General features: G+C 32.7%; 1 protein-coding gene across 9 annotated transcripts in view; it reads left to right on the top strand.

Annotated features, from left to right (window-relative positions):
• The window catches only part of SNX13 (sorting nexin 13), a 116,909-nt gene that overhangs the window by 59,884 nt on the left and 40,630 nt on the right, over positions 1 to 16,395 (top strand). For all 9 annotated transcript variants that reach the window (XM_055314527.1, XM_055314526.1, XM_055314529.1 and 6 more), the window contains 8 exons: positions 1,582 to 1,703; positions 1,791 to 1,892; positions 3,305 to 3,393; positions 6,915 to 6,998; positions 10,063 to 10,201; positions 10,603 to 10,691; positions 14,568 to 14,667; positions 15,853 to 16,046. In XM_055314527.1, coding sequence (XP_055170502.1) covers positions 1,582 to 1,703; positions 1,791 to 1,892; positions 3,305 to 3,393; positions 6,915 to 6,998; positions 10,063 to 10,201; positions 10,603 to 10,691; positions 14,568 to 14,667; positions 15,853 to 16,046 — 919 coding nt within the window. The remainder of the gene's footprint in view (positions 1 to 1,581; positions 1,704 to 1,790; positions 1,893 to 3,304; positions 3,394 to 6,914; positions 6,999 to 10,062; positions 10,202 to 10,602; positions 10,692 to 14,567; positions 14,668 to 15,852; positions 16,047 to 16,395) is intronic.

Here is a 16,395-nt window from a genome sequence, read left to right as displayed (position 1 = left end):
TTATATACTATAGCACTTATAGTAATCTAAGTAATGTTAACTCCTCAGATCCCTGACTGCAGGTTCCCTTTTTAATATTAATTTGTTTTTGTGTTCATGTACTTAATAATTTACTGTTTATTCCCACATATGTAACAAAAAATGCATATAAAAATATTGAGTGTAAATAACGTGTTTTTATTTGAAAACAGGTATCTGTTATGTTCCTCGATGCCATCATCAACTTCAAGTTTTCTCTCAAAATGTGACAATAATCAAGTTAATTCATTCACTAGCTTTTTTATTATGTATGTTTGGGTAAATAACATAGCAAATTATAGTATGTTTTTTCTTTGCTTTTCTATTGGCCAGCATCTTCATGAATAGATTCTCTTATCTATTTGGTATGTTCCTAAAAAGGCAAATTAATTTGGGTGCTAATTTAAGGAAAATTGAACTGAAAAAAACATTTATTTAAAAATATCACTTAGGGGATCCCTGGGTGGCGCAGCGGTTTGGCGCCTGCCTTTGGCCCAGGGTGCGATCCTGGAGACCCGGGATAGAATCCCACATAGGACTCCCGGTGCATGGAGCCTGCTTCTCCCTCCGCCTGTGTCTCTGCCTCTCTCTCTCTCTCTGTGACTATCATAAGTTAAAAAAAAAAAAATATCACTTAGTCCAAGGAGAAGTGTAAACTCTTTTTGGCTTATCTGTTTTCTTTGTTATCTGTTTCACTGATGTACTAAATTAGCAGTGTTTCTTGAGATTTGTTCCTTTTAAGATAGAATAATAGGTAACTTAATAAAATTAGTAATCACTTTTTTCATGGGTAGTATGTATCATACTTTAAGCCATTTCTGTGTGACTATAATTATTTTGAGTGGTTAAGTTTTTAAATTGTAGTATCTGCAAACAGAAACCACTTAGACTCATACCAAAGATATTTTGTTCAGAACTTGGGCTACATAACTAAAGAGAAGAATATAGAGAATTCAGAAAGGGCTCAGAAGGAACCAAGAAATGTCTCAAATGCTCTTTTAAAAACAAGCAAAAACGGGATCCCTGGATGGCTCAATGGTTTGGCCCCTGCCTTTGGCCCAGGGCGTGATCCTGGAGTCTCAGGGCTCCCTGCATGGAGCCTGCTTCTCCCTCTGCCTGTGTCTTTGCCTCTCTCTCTTTGTCTCTCATGAATAAATAAATAATAAAAATCTTAAAAAATAAAATAAAAGCAAGCAAAAACATTCTGAATCCCTAATGTATACTCTGAGGTGAGAAATTACCCAATATACCTGTTGTCAGACTCATTTTAGGTTTAACTGGAAACATTTTTTTCTATATATTTTAAGCACTTAGATAATAAGCCTTAGGCACATGAAATACTTCAAATAATATCGTTCAGCTACTTTGTCAACTAGATTTGGTATACCTTGGGTTATGTGAAAGGGAAGGGCTAAGATGTGAGAGTAATTAAGTAAACAAAATCTCAGTATGAATAAATTCAGTCTCTGATAATCATGTTATTTAGGAGTCATTAAAATGAATTTATACTCTTTGATTAAAAAGCATTTGTATAATGCTTTTATGTAATGTGTTTTTTATAAGGTCAAAAGAAATAGACTGGCAACCTTACTTTACTACACGCATTGTAGATGATTTTGGCACACACCTACGAGTATTCAGAAAGGCTCAACAGAAGATAACAGAGAAAGATGAACAAGCAAAAGGTAATATCTTTATTCCCTTTGAAAATTAGGACTTTAAAATCTGTCTTTCTTTATCATTCTGTATGTTTTGTTCTTTTCTTTGTACAGGTACAGCGGAAGATCTTGTGGATACCTTCTTTGAAGTTGAAGTTGAAATGGAGAAGGATGTTTGCCGTGATTTAGTGTGCACTTCTCCCAAAGATGAAGAAGGTTTTCTTTTCAATTTAACTCTTTGGATAACAGTGACTATTCAGATTGGTTAGAGACAAGTTAGCAAAGCTGGGAACAAAATAAGGGTAAAGGGTGAAATTATACTTACAGGATAGGTAGCATGGTATAGACAGTGTCACTATTCACCTTATTTTTTAATTCTTAAAAGTATTGTTCCAGATTTTCTCTTCTTGAAAGGTCATCTTTAAAATTAAAAGGTGGTGATTAAAGATTACTTCTCTTTTAAAATATAGCAAGCACAAATATTTTATCATTGTAAATTTACTTTTTATGACCTATGGTAATTTATTTTCTCTTTGAATTTGTCAATTCTTCAAGAGTATACCTGTATATCCTAAAATATTTTCTAAGAGAATGAGTATAATGATTTTAAATAGAGTTTATGGAGTTGAATGGGCGTGGCTTTTCTTTGTGAGAGGTTAGACTGGATAAGCTTTAGTTGAGGAGGTTATGTTTTCCTAGTTTTGCATTCTCTCAGAAAGAGTCTTTGCTACTTGGCACGTTTTTGATGAAAAGGATCAGCTATATAATTACATTCCCAGGAAGTGTTAGCATATGAAAAACTACAGAGAAGTATTTCTAGTTGTGGAAATTGTCTTCCTTGATTTTTAAAATGTGCTCTACTATTTGTTTTCCTTTCTTTTCCTCTCGCCTCCTTTTCTTCTTCTTCTTTTTTTTTTTAATTTTATTTATTTATTCATGAGAGACACACAGAGAGAGAGAGGCAGAGACACAGGCAGAGGGAGAAGCAGGCTCCATGCAGGGAGCCTGACATGGGACTCGATCCCGGGTCTCCAGGATCACGCCCTGGGCTGCAGGCGGCGCTAAACTGCTGAGCCACCAGGGCTGCCCTCTTCTTTTCATAATTACTGTGCAGTTCAGTTTTTAATTGCCATTTCATTAGCACTGACATGAAATAATAACTAAGTATAAGAAATAGATATAGTGATATATCTAAATCGAGATATAAATCGAGCCCTCATGTATTAGTAAAATAGAAGAGCATACTCTTTTTCTTTTGTTATTACCTACCAAGATAATGGAGATTCTTTCTTGACAGGTATACTTTAGAATATGCAAATAACTTCTAAGTATGCAAAGATACTGTGTAGTAGAAGTGTAGAATACATGGTACAACTAAAATTGTTTTGGGGAAAACACTTTTATAATTGAAGTTTCTCGATTCAAAAGGTAAAGCTGAGCAGAATGAAATATATTAGTTTAATGAATGAAAAAATTTAATGAATACTGATTTGTACTAATTATTAAAATAATAAGCTGCTATATATAAACAGGAAACTACTTATTTCTGCCTTAGTGTGTTTTTAATCACGAATAGGTGGAGATTTGATATTTTCTAATGTTATTATAGCTACCTTTTTCATTTCTAGGATTCCTAAGGGATTTGTGTGAGGTCTTATTATATTTATTGCTACCTCCTGGAGATTTCCAGAACAAGATCATGCGATACTTTGTCAGGGTAAGTTTAAACTCATATCAAATAAATGGGTATAAAGAAACTTAGAATAGTAATCCTCAAAATATTTGGTTTCTAGACCCTGTTAAATTCTTAAAAGTTACTTAGGACCTCAAAGAGCTTTTGTTTATGTGGGCTTTATTTATCAATATTTACTGTGTTATAAATTAAAATTAAGAAAATTTGAAAGGCAAGAGTATACAAGCACACATTCCATTAGTTGATTGATACCATCACACCATCATGTTCCTTTTTGAAAATATCACTGTGCACTTCTTATATCCCCCAAAGGTCCCTAGACAATATTTGAGAACTACCTGATTTAGAGTTAGGTATTGGGATTTTGGTTATAATAATGATATGTTTTAAATTTTACTTAATATAGTTTTACCTCTTCCCATACTGGAATATAGTTTTACCTATAACTATACTGAAATAAGTCTAATTAAAATAACACTTCTGGATAGAAACTTTAAAAAAAAGGCAGTTAGGCAGCTAAGATTCTGCTTCTTACAATTAGAAAGTGAGTTAGTGGGGATGAGAACAGTATTCTTGGACTTATTATTCCTTCTATATAGACATTGGAATAGAGTTCTATATATAGATGTAAAGGAATAACATTTTTGTTTTGACTGCTGGTAATGATTGAGAAATGCTACTTAGCTACAACCCTAATGCTGGTTGAATGGGTAAAATCAAAGTTTCTAATTTATATGAAAATGAATGCTTAGGATCTTCTTAGTCTTCCATCCAGCAAAATAGATACGAATTCCTAAGGTGTGCTTTGATGCTTATATGTTATTATTTAAGCAATAGTACACAATTTCTTGGTACCTACCTAAGTCAAGTTCAGCACACTTATATAAGAAGGGTAGTGGTACTGTGAATTGAGTAGAAAATGCTTGATTTTGATGGGATATGTCTGATATTTGCATTAAGATATGTATTGTTAAGACCCATTATTTGGGCTAGTCATTATCAAGGCTGGTAAATAAATACATGTCTGTCAATGAATTCACATCTACCACTGAAGGAAGGTTTTGTATTTGGCAGCAGAATCTTTGTCTACCCAGTAGGCTAGGCATCCACTGCTGGGCAGTGTCTCAGCAACGTTCACATGGCTGACAATCTTTTCCTTCTTGAAATTTTGTCTTTTCTTGGGTTACATGTCCTCACTGTCCTGATTTTTTTCCTCCTTTGGTCTCATTTTTAGTCATTTTTATATGCTTTAACTGCTCTTGTATTCAACTTTTAATTAGTTCTGGGCCCTCTTCTTGCTCACCTATTCCTGTGGCTTTAAATACCATGCAAGTGCCAGTGACTTCAAATTTATATCTTTAGTTCAGACTTTCCTTCTGAGCTCCAGGCTCCTCTGACCAGCTGCCCACTGAAATTGCCATTCGATTGGCTCACCGCCCTTTTAAACTTTAAATGTCCAAATGGAAATCTTATTCTTGTTTCCATGTCCTGTGTTGCCTTTTAGTCCCTTCTTCATGCTATTAAATGCTATGACCATCCAGCAAATATTTCACATCTCGAGTTCTTCCAGAGGTTTGCAAGGCCATGCATGATGTGGCTTTGTTTACCTCTCCAGCCTTTGTACCGTGCAGTCACTGTATTCCCCCTGTACTGGTTTCTCCACAAATGCCATTTTCTCCCCACCATAGGGCCATTGCAAACTTTTTTCCTGCTTAGAATGATTCCACTTATTCTTTTGGCTAAATTGTATTCACCCCTCATACCTCACTTCCTAAGAGATGCCTCGCCTGACCACTCATTCTAAGATTCCCCTCATAATTTCCTATTGCTATAGGTAAGTACACAGTTCTTTTCCCTCATAGCATTTACCATATTTAAAAATTATAATTTGGTTTTTGTGTTTACTTACTTGATGCTTCTTTCCTCCATTAGTACTGTAAGGCCCATTAAGACACAGGCCATGTCTATATCATCATTATCTATCTACCTCATGGTTATGATGGTACCTGGCACATAGCACATATCCAATCAGAGAATTAGTTTTAATAAGAGGAGACTTATTTGCCCTTCTTGCTCTTTGTGTACATAAACTACTGCAGCTCCTTGAAGAGTAAGCTGACTCTTGGGAGACATGAATGAAGATCTGCCTTGTTACATGTGGTTATAGTTTAAAACAAGTAGGATTGTTTAAAAAGCAAATATGTTTTGCTGTAGATTGCTCTTTTAGACCAATATTTCATTTCTTTATTGGTTGAATTTGTCTATAATTATAGAGTCCTGCATTCAACAAATCAGGCTTTTCTCTTTAAACTTGATAATTCTTTTTTTTTTTAAACTTGATAATTCTTTATCAGTGTTCTTTTGTTGGTAATTCAAGTTTACCCAAAAGATGTTTTTGTTCAGACTAAATAACAGATTAAAGAGTTCTTACTTCTTTCCTTTATATGGATTGTACAAATCATAGCATTTGTCTGCAATAATTGCTATTTAATCATCTCTGCTTTCTGTTACCATGTTTTATTTAAAGATTCATGGCCTCAGTGACTTTGTAACTTTTTAGCCTTCATATTTGACAACTGGTGCTTGTCTTAAAGTAGAAATTATATGGAAATGGCTACTTAGAACCCGTATAGGAATTGTTGAGTCATATGATTACATCTTGACTAACCAAACCCTTTCATGAGGCAAATTAGAAGATCAAAGTAATTTTCACAGACTGACTAATAAGCACCACATTCAAAATTCTTCCCACATGTTTTTTTCTTATTTTGTAAAGAAACTTTCAAAAAACATAGTTTTGTTTATGGATTTTCTCCTTACAGAGTACATTATGAGCATATGTGGCCCGAGACCATTTGAAGGAAGGAATTATATAAATTAAATAATTTTTTCAAAGTTGGAGACTAAAACTAATCTTGAAAGAAAAAAACAATTCCTTCTAATTTGAGGCTATAAGATGTCTCAAAAGACACTTCAGAAAGTTATTAGAACTACCCCACATTGAGATGTAGAGATTACTTAAAAAATAAATTGATTAATAAAAATAAAAAAAATAGTAAGAGGTGCCTGGTTAGCTCAGTTGGTAGAGCATGCTGCTCTTGATCGTGGGGTCATGAGTTTGATCCCCATATTGGGCATAGAGATTACTGGAAAAAGAAAAGGATGTGAAGAAAAGAAAATAATTATGAAACAAAAGAAAAGTTTTATACTTTCAATATAGACGTAGGAATTCATACATGCATATGGTGCCACTTTTTCCCTTTAAAAATTGACATAAATGCTAACATACTAGAGATACCCTTTTGCTTTTTTCCACTCAACTCTTCATGCCATTGTGTGTATCCAGTTTGATATAGGTAGCTTCATTTCATTTATTTTAACTGACGTGCATTAGTTCATCTTTCTATGAGATTGTGTTGGTTATCAAATTTACATGTATCATACCTTTCTTAAGTAAAAGCATTGTGTTATTATTTACATGATGCTAATGATTTAAGAAGTATATTAGGTTAAATTTATTTTTGTTTTTTACAATTTTTGTCCAGGAAATTCTTGCACGAGGAATTCTTCTTCCATTAATAAATCAACTCAGTGATCCTGATTATATTAATCAATATATCATATGGATGGTATGTACTTTCTAAAATTACAACTCTGTTTTTAAAATAGTCTTTTAAAATTCAGAAATAGTATTTGGAGATCAGGATGATCAAGCAATAATTTATTAAAGAATTAGGTAAAAATGTGTTTAAAGATAATCTTTGTATTTCTAGTATTTCTGTTTGCTCATATGTTGAATGAGCTAGCCAAATTCTTTTTAAGAAGTTTGTTGTTAAGATAATTCTGTTACAATTTAGATGTTGTTAGTATTTAAATTAAAAACAATTCTTTTACTGCCTGAGTGTACAGATGATGAGTAATTTTAAAAGCTGCTATTAGGTTTTAAACACAGGTTGTGGTCTGAACTGCTTAAATAGCATGTGCTTTACATTTTTATACCATATAGTGGAGGAAAGTATAGTGTAAGGAACACTGTACAGAGAATGAGAGGATGGGTGTTCTAGATTTGTTTAAGTTGCTTAATGTGTGTATAAGTTGCTAGTTTTTTTCTTTAAGTCAGAGTTTTCTCATCCATTAAATATATCAAAGGGTTACTGATTACTAAATTTACTAGGTCTAATTATTTTTGTGTGTGATATATATGCTTTTCCTCAATAAATTTACAGTCAAGGAAGAGTTGTAAATGGGCGATTGCTGGGGATTCTTTGATATATACTTCTAGATCCTTGATTCATTTTCTTAAAATGGAATTTCTTCTCCACAGTTGTCTTCCATTAACTTAGTCTAGCTTTCTTAGGAAAGAATTACTTTATTTTTTGTTTCTAGTAGCCATTATCAAACTTGACATTGTTTTGTTGCTGCAGCAATATTTGTCTTTCCTACCAGTTTGTGGGTTACCTGTAGGCAGAAATTGTTTTGTTAGCTTTGTATTCCTAAATCATTTTATGGAGGTCACATAACTTGATTCTTCTTTTCATTTGTCATTTTTTTTTAGCATCCTGTTAGGCTCTACCAAATTGTATTTTTAAAATATGCAGATCTGCCTAATTAAAAAATTTTAAAATGCATATCATTTGGTTAGGAGTTCTACTCATGAAGTTTATTCTAAAGTGATAAAGAGTTAAATAATCTATATTTAAGGGCAAAACTGGGACGCCTCAGTGGCTCAGCAGTTGAGGTTCTGCCTTTGGCTCAGGGCATGATCCTGGAGTCCCAGGATCGAGTCCTACGTCAGGCTCCATGCAGGGAGCCTGCTTCTCCCTCTGCCTATGTCTCTGCCTCTCTCTCTGCATCTCTCATGAGTAAATAAAATCTTTAAAAAAAAAAAAAAGAAAGAAAAAGGCAAAACTAAAAAATTGAAAGCAATTTAAGTATTCTGCATAGAGGATTAATGTAATAGATTATGGCATATTAATACAATACATGCAACCATTAAAAAGAATGATGGTAGTGTATCTTGAATATAAAAAGATGTATATATTTTTTATGTGAAAAGGATAACAAAGTGATGTGTGTAGTTACTGCTTTTTAAAAATAATTAAGTAATTATATTTTTATTAATGATATAATTCGGATAGTATATATACTATTTGAAATCTTAATAGAAAGACAGGATTGTGAATGTTTTAATTTTTCTCTTTTGGGGGTGCTTTAGTGGCTTAGTCTGTTAAGCATGTGCCTTAGGCTTAGGTCATGATCCCAGGGTCCTGGGATTGAGCCCTGCATCTGGCTTTCCTGTTCAGTGGGGAGTCTGCTTTTTCCTCTCCCCCTACCCTTCTCCCTGTCTTGTGCTGTCTCTCTCTCTCTCTCCCTCTCTCTCTAATAACTAAATAATCTTTAAAAATATCTAACTAATTTTTCTTTTGTTTATGTATTTCACTTCTGGAAGTATTGGTTATATAATAAAAAAGTAATTTTATAGGAAATAGGAAAACATAAAATTTAAAAACATTTCAGTAATGAAATGAGTATTATGATTTAAGAAATTTTTTATAACACAAAAATGGATGTTTTATAGGAAATTTAATCACAATACAATTCTGTATAGTCTTACTTTTGGTACAGAAAAGGATGCTTTTTCACTCGAATGTTATGTTTATCTCTCATTCTTGGGATTAAGAATTATTTTTTCCTATATATTTTTATGGTGTATTTTTTAAATACAAACTAATTAAGGATAAGCCCTGTCTCTTACTGTGGGAATAGATTACCTCATATTGTTATCTTCAACTAGAGCAGATAAGTGGACAGCTGTTTGTTTCTTAATGTATTCGTAGAAAAAGCAGGTCTTTAATAACCTACCATTGAAGTAAAATTTACATGAAGTGTCAGAAATTACCGAGTAGTCTTCTAAAGTTTTGTCCTAATTTTGCACTTCCCTAGCACCATTTGAGAGTTCTTATCTTTCCACATTCTAATGAACATTTGGCATTGCCATTTTGTTGTGGTTAACTTGAATATGCCTGATGATTAATGATATTGAGCATCTTTTCCTGTGCTTATTAGCTAGTTTTTCTCTAGTTCTGGACTGAAACAGTCCTCAGTTCTGTGACTCCTTGTAGAGAATGGACAATATCCCAAGTCTACTACCTTTCATACCTTCCCTTACTACTTTACTTATTTTTTTTTTTTTTGGCAGTGATAGTAGTTAGTCACTTAGTAATATCCTCAAGTACTTTTTGTCTTTGTTATTTACTTGGTGAAACCACACTCTGGTTAAATTCAGCTCAGCTGTCAGCTTCCATTCCAATTCTTAAATAGCACATGGATAGAGAAAAAAAAATAACACAATTATTTATGTCATCACATTGATTCTGTTCAATTTAGGTTGGAGAATGCCACTCTTCTGTTTAAAACCCTCCAGTAACTTTTCATTCCACTCAGAATGAAAGCTATAACATGTACTGTACCCTACCAGATTTGCCTTCCATTGCCACTAATCTCATCTTCTACTCCTCTATCTTTCTTTGGGACCATAAGTACAGAGATTTTCATTTTATTTTCTTAAAAGCACTGATATAAACACTTGCTATATGGTTGTGTCTACCCAGCACATGGTAGGCACTAAAGATTCTTTTTTTCCTTACTAAACAAGTCCCTCTCTCACTTGTTTTTTTTAAACTTTGTTTTCAGATCCGTGATTCTAATTGCAACTATGAGGCCTTTATGAACATTATTAAGTTGAGTGATAATATTGGAGAGCTAGAAGCAGTCAGAGATAAGGCAGCAGAAGAATTACAGTATCTTCGATCTCTAGATACAGTCGGTGATGGTGAGTAATTTGTTTAAGTACAGAAATGTTTTACTTATTTAATCATTAGTGTATCTTTGACCAAAACTTTAATTTACCTAAATGTCATTTTATGCTATTAGTTATTTTCGCCTTACCTAAATCTAAATCTTTCTTATTATGTTGACATGTGCTAAGAATGAAAGCTAAGAAAATATAATTTTCTGAATGTGAGGCTATTAATAGTGTAATTATCTCCAAAGTAAAAATAATAGGAATGGTTTATTTTTAATTAAATATATTCACTATAAAATTCCATATTATTTCTTTTATTAAATAATTACTCTGTTCATTAGTTATTATGTTAAATATGATATGTACATGTTTGAAGTATTTCATAAATAACATTACCACTAGCTCATAATTAATTTGTTTGTATTTAGATATCAACACTATCAAGAATCAAATAAATAGCTTATTATTTGTAAAGAAAGTATGTGACTCAAGAATACAGCGGTTGCAGTCAGGCAAAGTAAGTAAAGTACTTTCAAATTAATGGTTAGTTAAAAATACTCTATATTCACTTAAATATCTAGCAAATTATAAGAAGTGGGATATTAACCAGTGTAGCACAAAAGGCCTTGTAGAAAAAATTTCTCTCATACACTATATTGTAAGTATTTGTTAAAAAAAGGTAAAGGGATTAAAACACTTCCTGAAAAATGCTGCAATAATTAAAGATTTTTTTATTGATTTATTTATTCATCTCTTAATTTTTTATTCAAAATTAACCACTTACGTAGTTTTATACATTGGGCAACATATTAGATGGACCTAACTCTCTTCATAGAACTTATATTTTAGTTGCAGAATAAAAAAATAAACCAATATATAATATGTTAAAAATGTTAAAAACAAGTAAAATATAAAAAAAATGCCAAAGCAAAGAAGAAAGATACAGAATGTCTAGGAATGTTTTAGATAGATGCTAAGTGATTTGGTAACATTTGAACTAAGAGAAATCTGATAGAATAATGAGAGAGACTTGAGAATTGTTTTTTATAGATTAATTTTTTAGGTAGAGGTAAAAAGCATATGCAAAGGCACTGAGATAAAGTGCTTGGTGAGTTAGAGTAAGTCAGCATGGCTGGTCTGGAATGAATGAGAAGGGATGATAGGAGGAATGAAATTGGAGAGGAATCGTGAGGGTTAGATCATATATGGTTTTTCTACCGTAGAAGGTTTTTAAAAAATTCTAATTGTGATGGGAATCTCTTGGAGATTTGTGCTAGCAAGTGGCATTATCTGATTTATGAGTTAAAATGATTACCTGAGCTCTTTGTGATGTTTAGATTGGGGTGGAGTTGGTGGGGGACAAGAATGGAGACCGAGGGATCATTCAGGAGACTATTGCTTTAGGCCAATAAGATATATCTGCAGAGGTTGTGAGAAGTAATTGGAGACTGGATATAGTACTAACAGATTTGCTAATAGATTAAATGAGTGAGAAAGAAAAAAAAAAAGGACTCAAGGAGCATTCCTAGAGTTTTTGACCTAAGCAGCTACATGAATAGTGTTGCTATTTACTAAAATGGATAATACAGGAAAGAGGTTTGGAAGATAGAATCGAATTTTAGATGTTTTAGTTTGCAATCCCTGTTTGACAATCATAGAGACCTACTAATTGGTGAAACTGTAGTCAAAGGGAAGATTGGTGATAGACCTAAACTTTGAAGGATTCAGGATTAATAGATGTTTATTTAAAGTATAGAGACTGGATGAAGTTACCTAAGAAAGTGAGTATAAGTAGGGAGATATCCAAGGACTTAGTCCAGAGGCAGTATAGTTACTTGAGTTCAAGAAAAGTGGAAGATTTAAAGGAAACAGAGGAGGTGGCTGGTAAAATTGAAGGAAGACCTGGGACTGTGGTATTCTAGAAGCCAAGTATAGAAAGTTTTTAAAGAAGTGAGAGGTCATGTCATGTCAAAGGCTACTAATAAGTTGAGTAAGATAAAGACTTAGAATTGAACATTAGATTTGCCACTAGGGGATATTGGTGATCTGATAATAACATTTTGGAGTAATGGAGAGATACCCTTGATTGGAGCTCCTCCAGGAGAAAATGAGAAGAGATGAATTAGAAACAGTGGTTATAGGTAGCTCTTTGGAGAGGTTTTACCCTAAAGAAGATCAGAGATTTGGATCTTGAAAGTAGAAAAGAGCACTTTTTACTACCTTGGTTTTTAGTGTAGTCAAGTATTTTTTTTTTTTTTTTGGCTGGTTTTCTAGTTTGGAAATTTATTATGACTCTTTGGGGCTGTAATTTTGCAATGTATTGAAATTTCTTAAGGAATAGAAGACTTAGTTTTATAAATCTCGAGTTTAGTTGCTGGATTAATTAACTCCCATTTCTTGAGGCCCACGTTTGTTGTATACCTGAGTGTACATGTATGTATGTCTTTGTTTTAGTTAACTGTATTTTAAAATTATATACCCACGTACATTCAATATAGCTGAATGATACAGTTTTACTTATGCTTATTGTTTCTTTCATTAGTTTACCTTATCTAGGCCTTAGAGTGATTTTTCAGCATCATTATTTTTAAAATCTGTTTGTTTAGACACTTTTTTTTTTTTTTTTAAAGATTTTGTATTTATTTTGTGAGAGTGTTTGCATGAACTGGGAGAGGGACAGAGAGAGAAGGCGAGAGAGAGAGAGAGCGAGAGAGAGCAAATCCTTAAGATGACTCCCTGCTGGGTATGGAGCCCAAAGTAAGCCTTGATCCCAGGACCCTGAGAATATGACCTGAGCCGAAATCAAGAGCTGGATGCTCAACTGACTGAGCCATCTAGGCAGGCACCCCAGTGTCCAGACACATTTTGATAGCAAATCCCTTGAAAATTTAGATATCTTTTTTGAAGCCCATCAATTCTATTTTGAATATCAAACTTTACCTTTTTAGTAGCTCGGGTCAAATAGTATTTTTTCTTGGGAAGAACAATCAGAATCTCCACAGAGATGAAGTTTTTTAACCATACTACTCATATTGAAATCTTAGAAGGCCCTTTATCTTTTTTATTACAAATAAAGTTATAGTGAATAGTCTTGTGCATTCCATATCTGTAGAACTGCTTTTGGGAAAGAGAAAGAAGTTGTAAGTTTGAAGATAGATGATTTATTTTTATTTTTATTTTTATTTTTTTTAAGATTTTATTTATTTATTCATGATAGAGAGAGGCAGAGACACAGACAGAGGGAGAAGCAGGCTCCATGCCGGGAGCTCAATATGGGACTATATCCTGGGACTCCAGGATCACGCCCCGGGCCAAAGGCAGGCGCTGAACACTGAGCCACCCAGGGACTCCCCAAAGATAGAGGATTTAGATAGGAGAAAACATGTACTTATGCTAGGTTGCTTTACACCAGACATTGTAATTCAGTTATCTATTATTATACAGTATTTATATGAAGGGAAATACTAATTAGAGAGGAAGTTTTTTCCTTTTCTCAAGTTCTCTTCATTCTCCTTTATGTACTATCTACATCTAATTTAGGATCTGCCCCTAATTAAGGTGGCCTGTCTAACTTGCAGAAAAATCTTCTGATCTTCTTTTTTAAATAGAGGGTTGTGAGATAAGGATTTAAGAATACAGAGAAACTGGTGAGTACAGTTCACAGAAACATCATGGGTTTTATGGGAGAGGCTGCAGGTTTTGAAAACATGAAGTCATTCTTGCCAGCTCTGTGATCATAGGCAGCCTATCTGATTTCAGGCTTCTTTTATCTGTTAAGTGGGGTAGGTGTTATTTATCTAATGGGATTATTGTGTAGAATAAATAAGTAATGTATAATGTACATAGCACAGTGCTTGAGATGTAGATGCTCTAAATTTTGAACTTTTGGTTTTTTTTTTTCATCTGTATGTAGTTACCTTGCTATATTTGAAAACTAAATATAATTTACTACTTAGGTAGTCTGAGAAGAAACATATTTTCTATAGAAGACTGTAGAGTTTTTACTCTGTTAGAAGCAAAATTACTTTTTTGGAATATTTTGTTTTCTCAGTGGATAGACTTCATTCAGTCTCTACTTGAAAATGCTGGAATTTACTTATTCTTGGACATTGTAAGCATTCCAGACATCTCCTTTAGCTCCTAAAATGTTCATTTTCATTTGGAATATGTAGATAGAGAAAATTATTTTGTATTGAAAGAAATGAATGCTTATCATACTTTCAATGCATATTCACTAAGTAACTCTTCAAATATAAGACTCTTGGGAACCCACATGACTGAGAAGGAAAAAACTTTATTCCATTTTAGTTTAATATTTTTATATTTATGCAAAGATCTTTTACCTACTGAGTGAATAGATGAAATATTAACCTACATTTACTTTTATTTGTAGGAAATAAATACTGTGAAACTGGCAGCAAACTTTGGGAAACTTTGCACAGTCCCCCTGGACAGCATTCTTGTGGACAATGTTGCACTACAATTTTTTATGGGTAGGTAAATCCATTTTATGAAAATAATATACCCCTTAAAATTTTTAATAATTGTAAATATTATTACACTTTAAATACCTGATATTAAGCATGCTAAATATGTCTTTTTTCCATTCTTCTCTGAAGTGTCCCTTTTTCGGAAATCATAGAGGTTGAGATATATTTTGTTTAGAAGGAAAGAAATGCTTATTATAACTTAATGTGCATTTGTTAAATTGCTTATTTAAATTCTAGGAGATTCTATGAATTTAAATATTTGAGAAAGTGCACTTTATCAGCAACACACACTGTTTATAACGTCTCATTTTATGCACGAATAGGGGAAGGAATTTGTTTTTATATCATTTTAATATATATAAAATTTACTAATTTTATTAATATTATAGCTAACCCTTGAACAACATGGAATTGAGTTGCACAGATTCATTTATTTATACATGGATTTTATTCAATAAATATAGGAAAACAAATGTATTTTCCTTATTCTCTTAGTAACACTATCTTCTCTAGCTTACTTTAAGAATACAGTACATACAAAATGTTATATGTGTTAATTAACTACTTATGTAATTAGTAAGATTTCCAGTCAGTAGTAGATTATTAGTAGTTATGGTTTTGGGGAGTCAGGAGTTATAAGTGGATTTTTGACTGTATGGTGAGTCAGTGCCCCTTACCTAACCTCTGCATTGTTCAGTGATAAGCCATGGATCAAAATTGCTTTTATCTGGAGGACATTTTCAGTAAACCTCCCTGATTCGATTCTTCATTTTCATGACCAAAAACATAAATATATGGCTTGTTGAAGATCCCAATCTTTACTTTTAATATTTGTAGAAATATTAGTATTATAATTAATCTTTACTGAGAACAGAAGCTGAATGTTACTGATGTAGTTTTTTATGATGAAACCTTCCATAGCAGTTTTATCTTCTAGAAATTTTATCATGGAAAATGAGATTTAAAAAATGTGCATCCATTTGTGTGTTTTGCGTAAGTAACTACGGTCTTATTAACCTAACCAATTTGTGATGTAAGTATTCTTTACCTCAAGTATTTACTTAAGCAGTTTGAAAATGTAGAATTTTGAGTATTTGAAACTTTAATTCTTGTTAACTTATCATGTGGCTACATGCACCCAAAATGTTTGACATTAATATCTGTGTTGTTATGGGTTTTGTTCGGTAGATTACATGCAGCAAACTGGAGGTCAAGCACATCTCTTCTTTTGGATGACAGTGGAAGGATACCGAGTTACAGCCCAGCAGCAACTAGAAGTTTTATTAAGTCGTCAGAAAGATGGAAAACATCAAACCAATCAAACTAAAGGCCTTTTAAGAGCAGCTGCTGTTGGAATATATGAACAGTATTTATCAGAAAAGGTAAGGCTCTATTTTCGTTACCATATTCTTATTTTCTTTGGTAGTCATTAGTAATAGTAATAATTTTTTAATTTTTATGAATATTCATTACTCATACTAGGCACAGCTACTTGCAAATATTGTCTCATTTAATCCTGGTAAAAGTCTTTCTGTATATTACTATCCTTATTTTATAGGTAAAGAAACTCATGTTTGGAAAATTGAATTAATTTTACCAAGGTCATAAATACGAATGTCAAAGTCAAGATTCAAAGTCACACACACGCTAGATTCAAGGACATAAAAGATTGAAAATAAAAGAATGAGAAAAGATGATGCAAACAGTAACCAAAACAGAGCTGGAGTGGCT

Source organism: Nyctereutes procyonoides, unplaced genomic scaffold (assembly GCF_905146905.1).
Source record: "Nyctereutes procyonoides isolate TBG_1078 unplaced genomic scaffold, NYPRO_anot_genome, whole genome shotgun sequence".
In the NCBI taxonomy this organism is placed as follows: Eukaryota; Metazoa; Chordata; class Mammalia; order Carnivora; family Canidae; genus Nyctereutes; species Nyctereutes procyonoides.
This window is presented reverse-complemented; position numbering and strand designations above follow the sequence as displayed.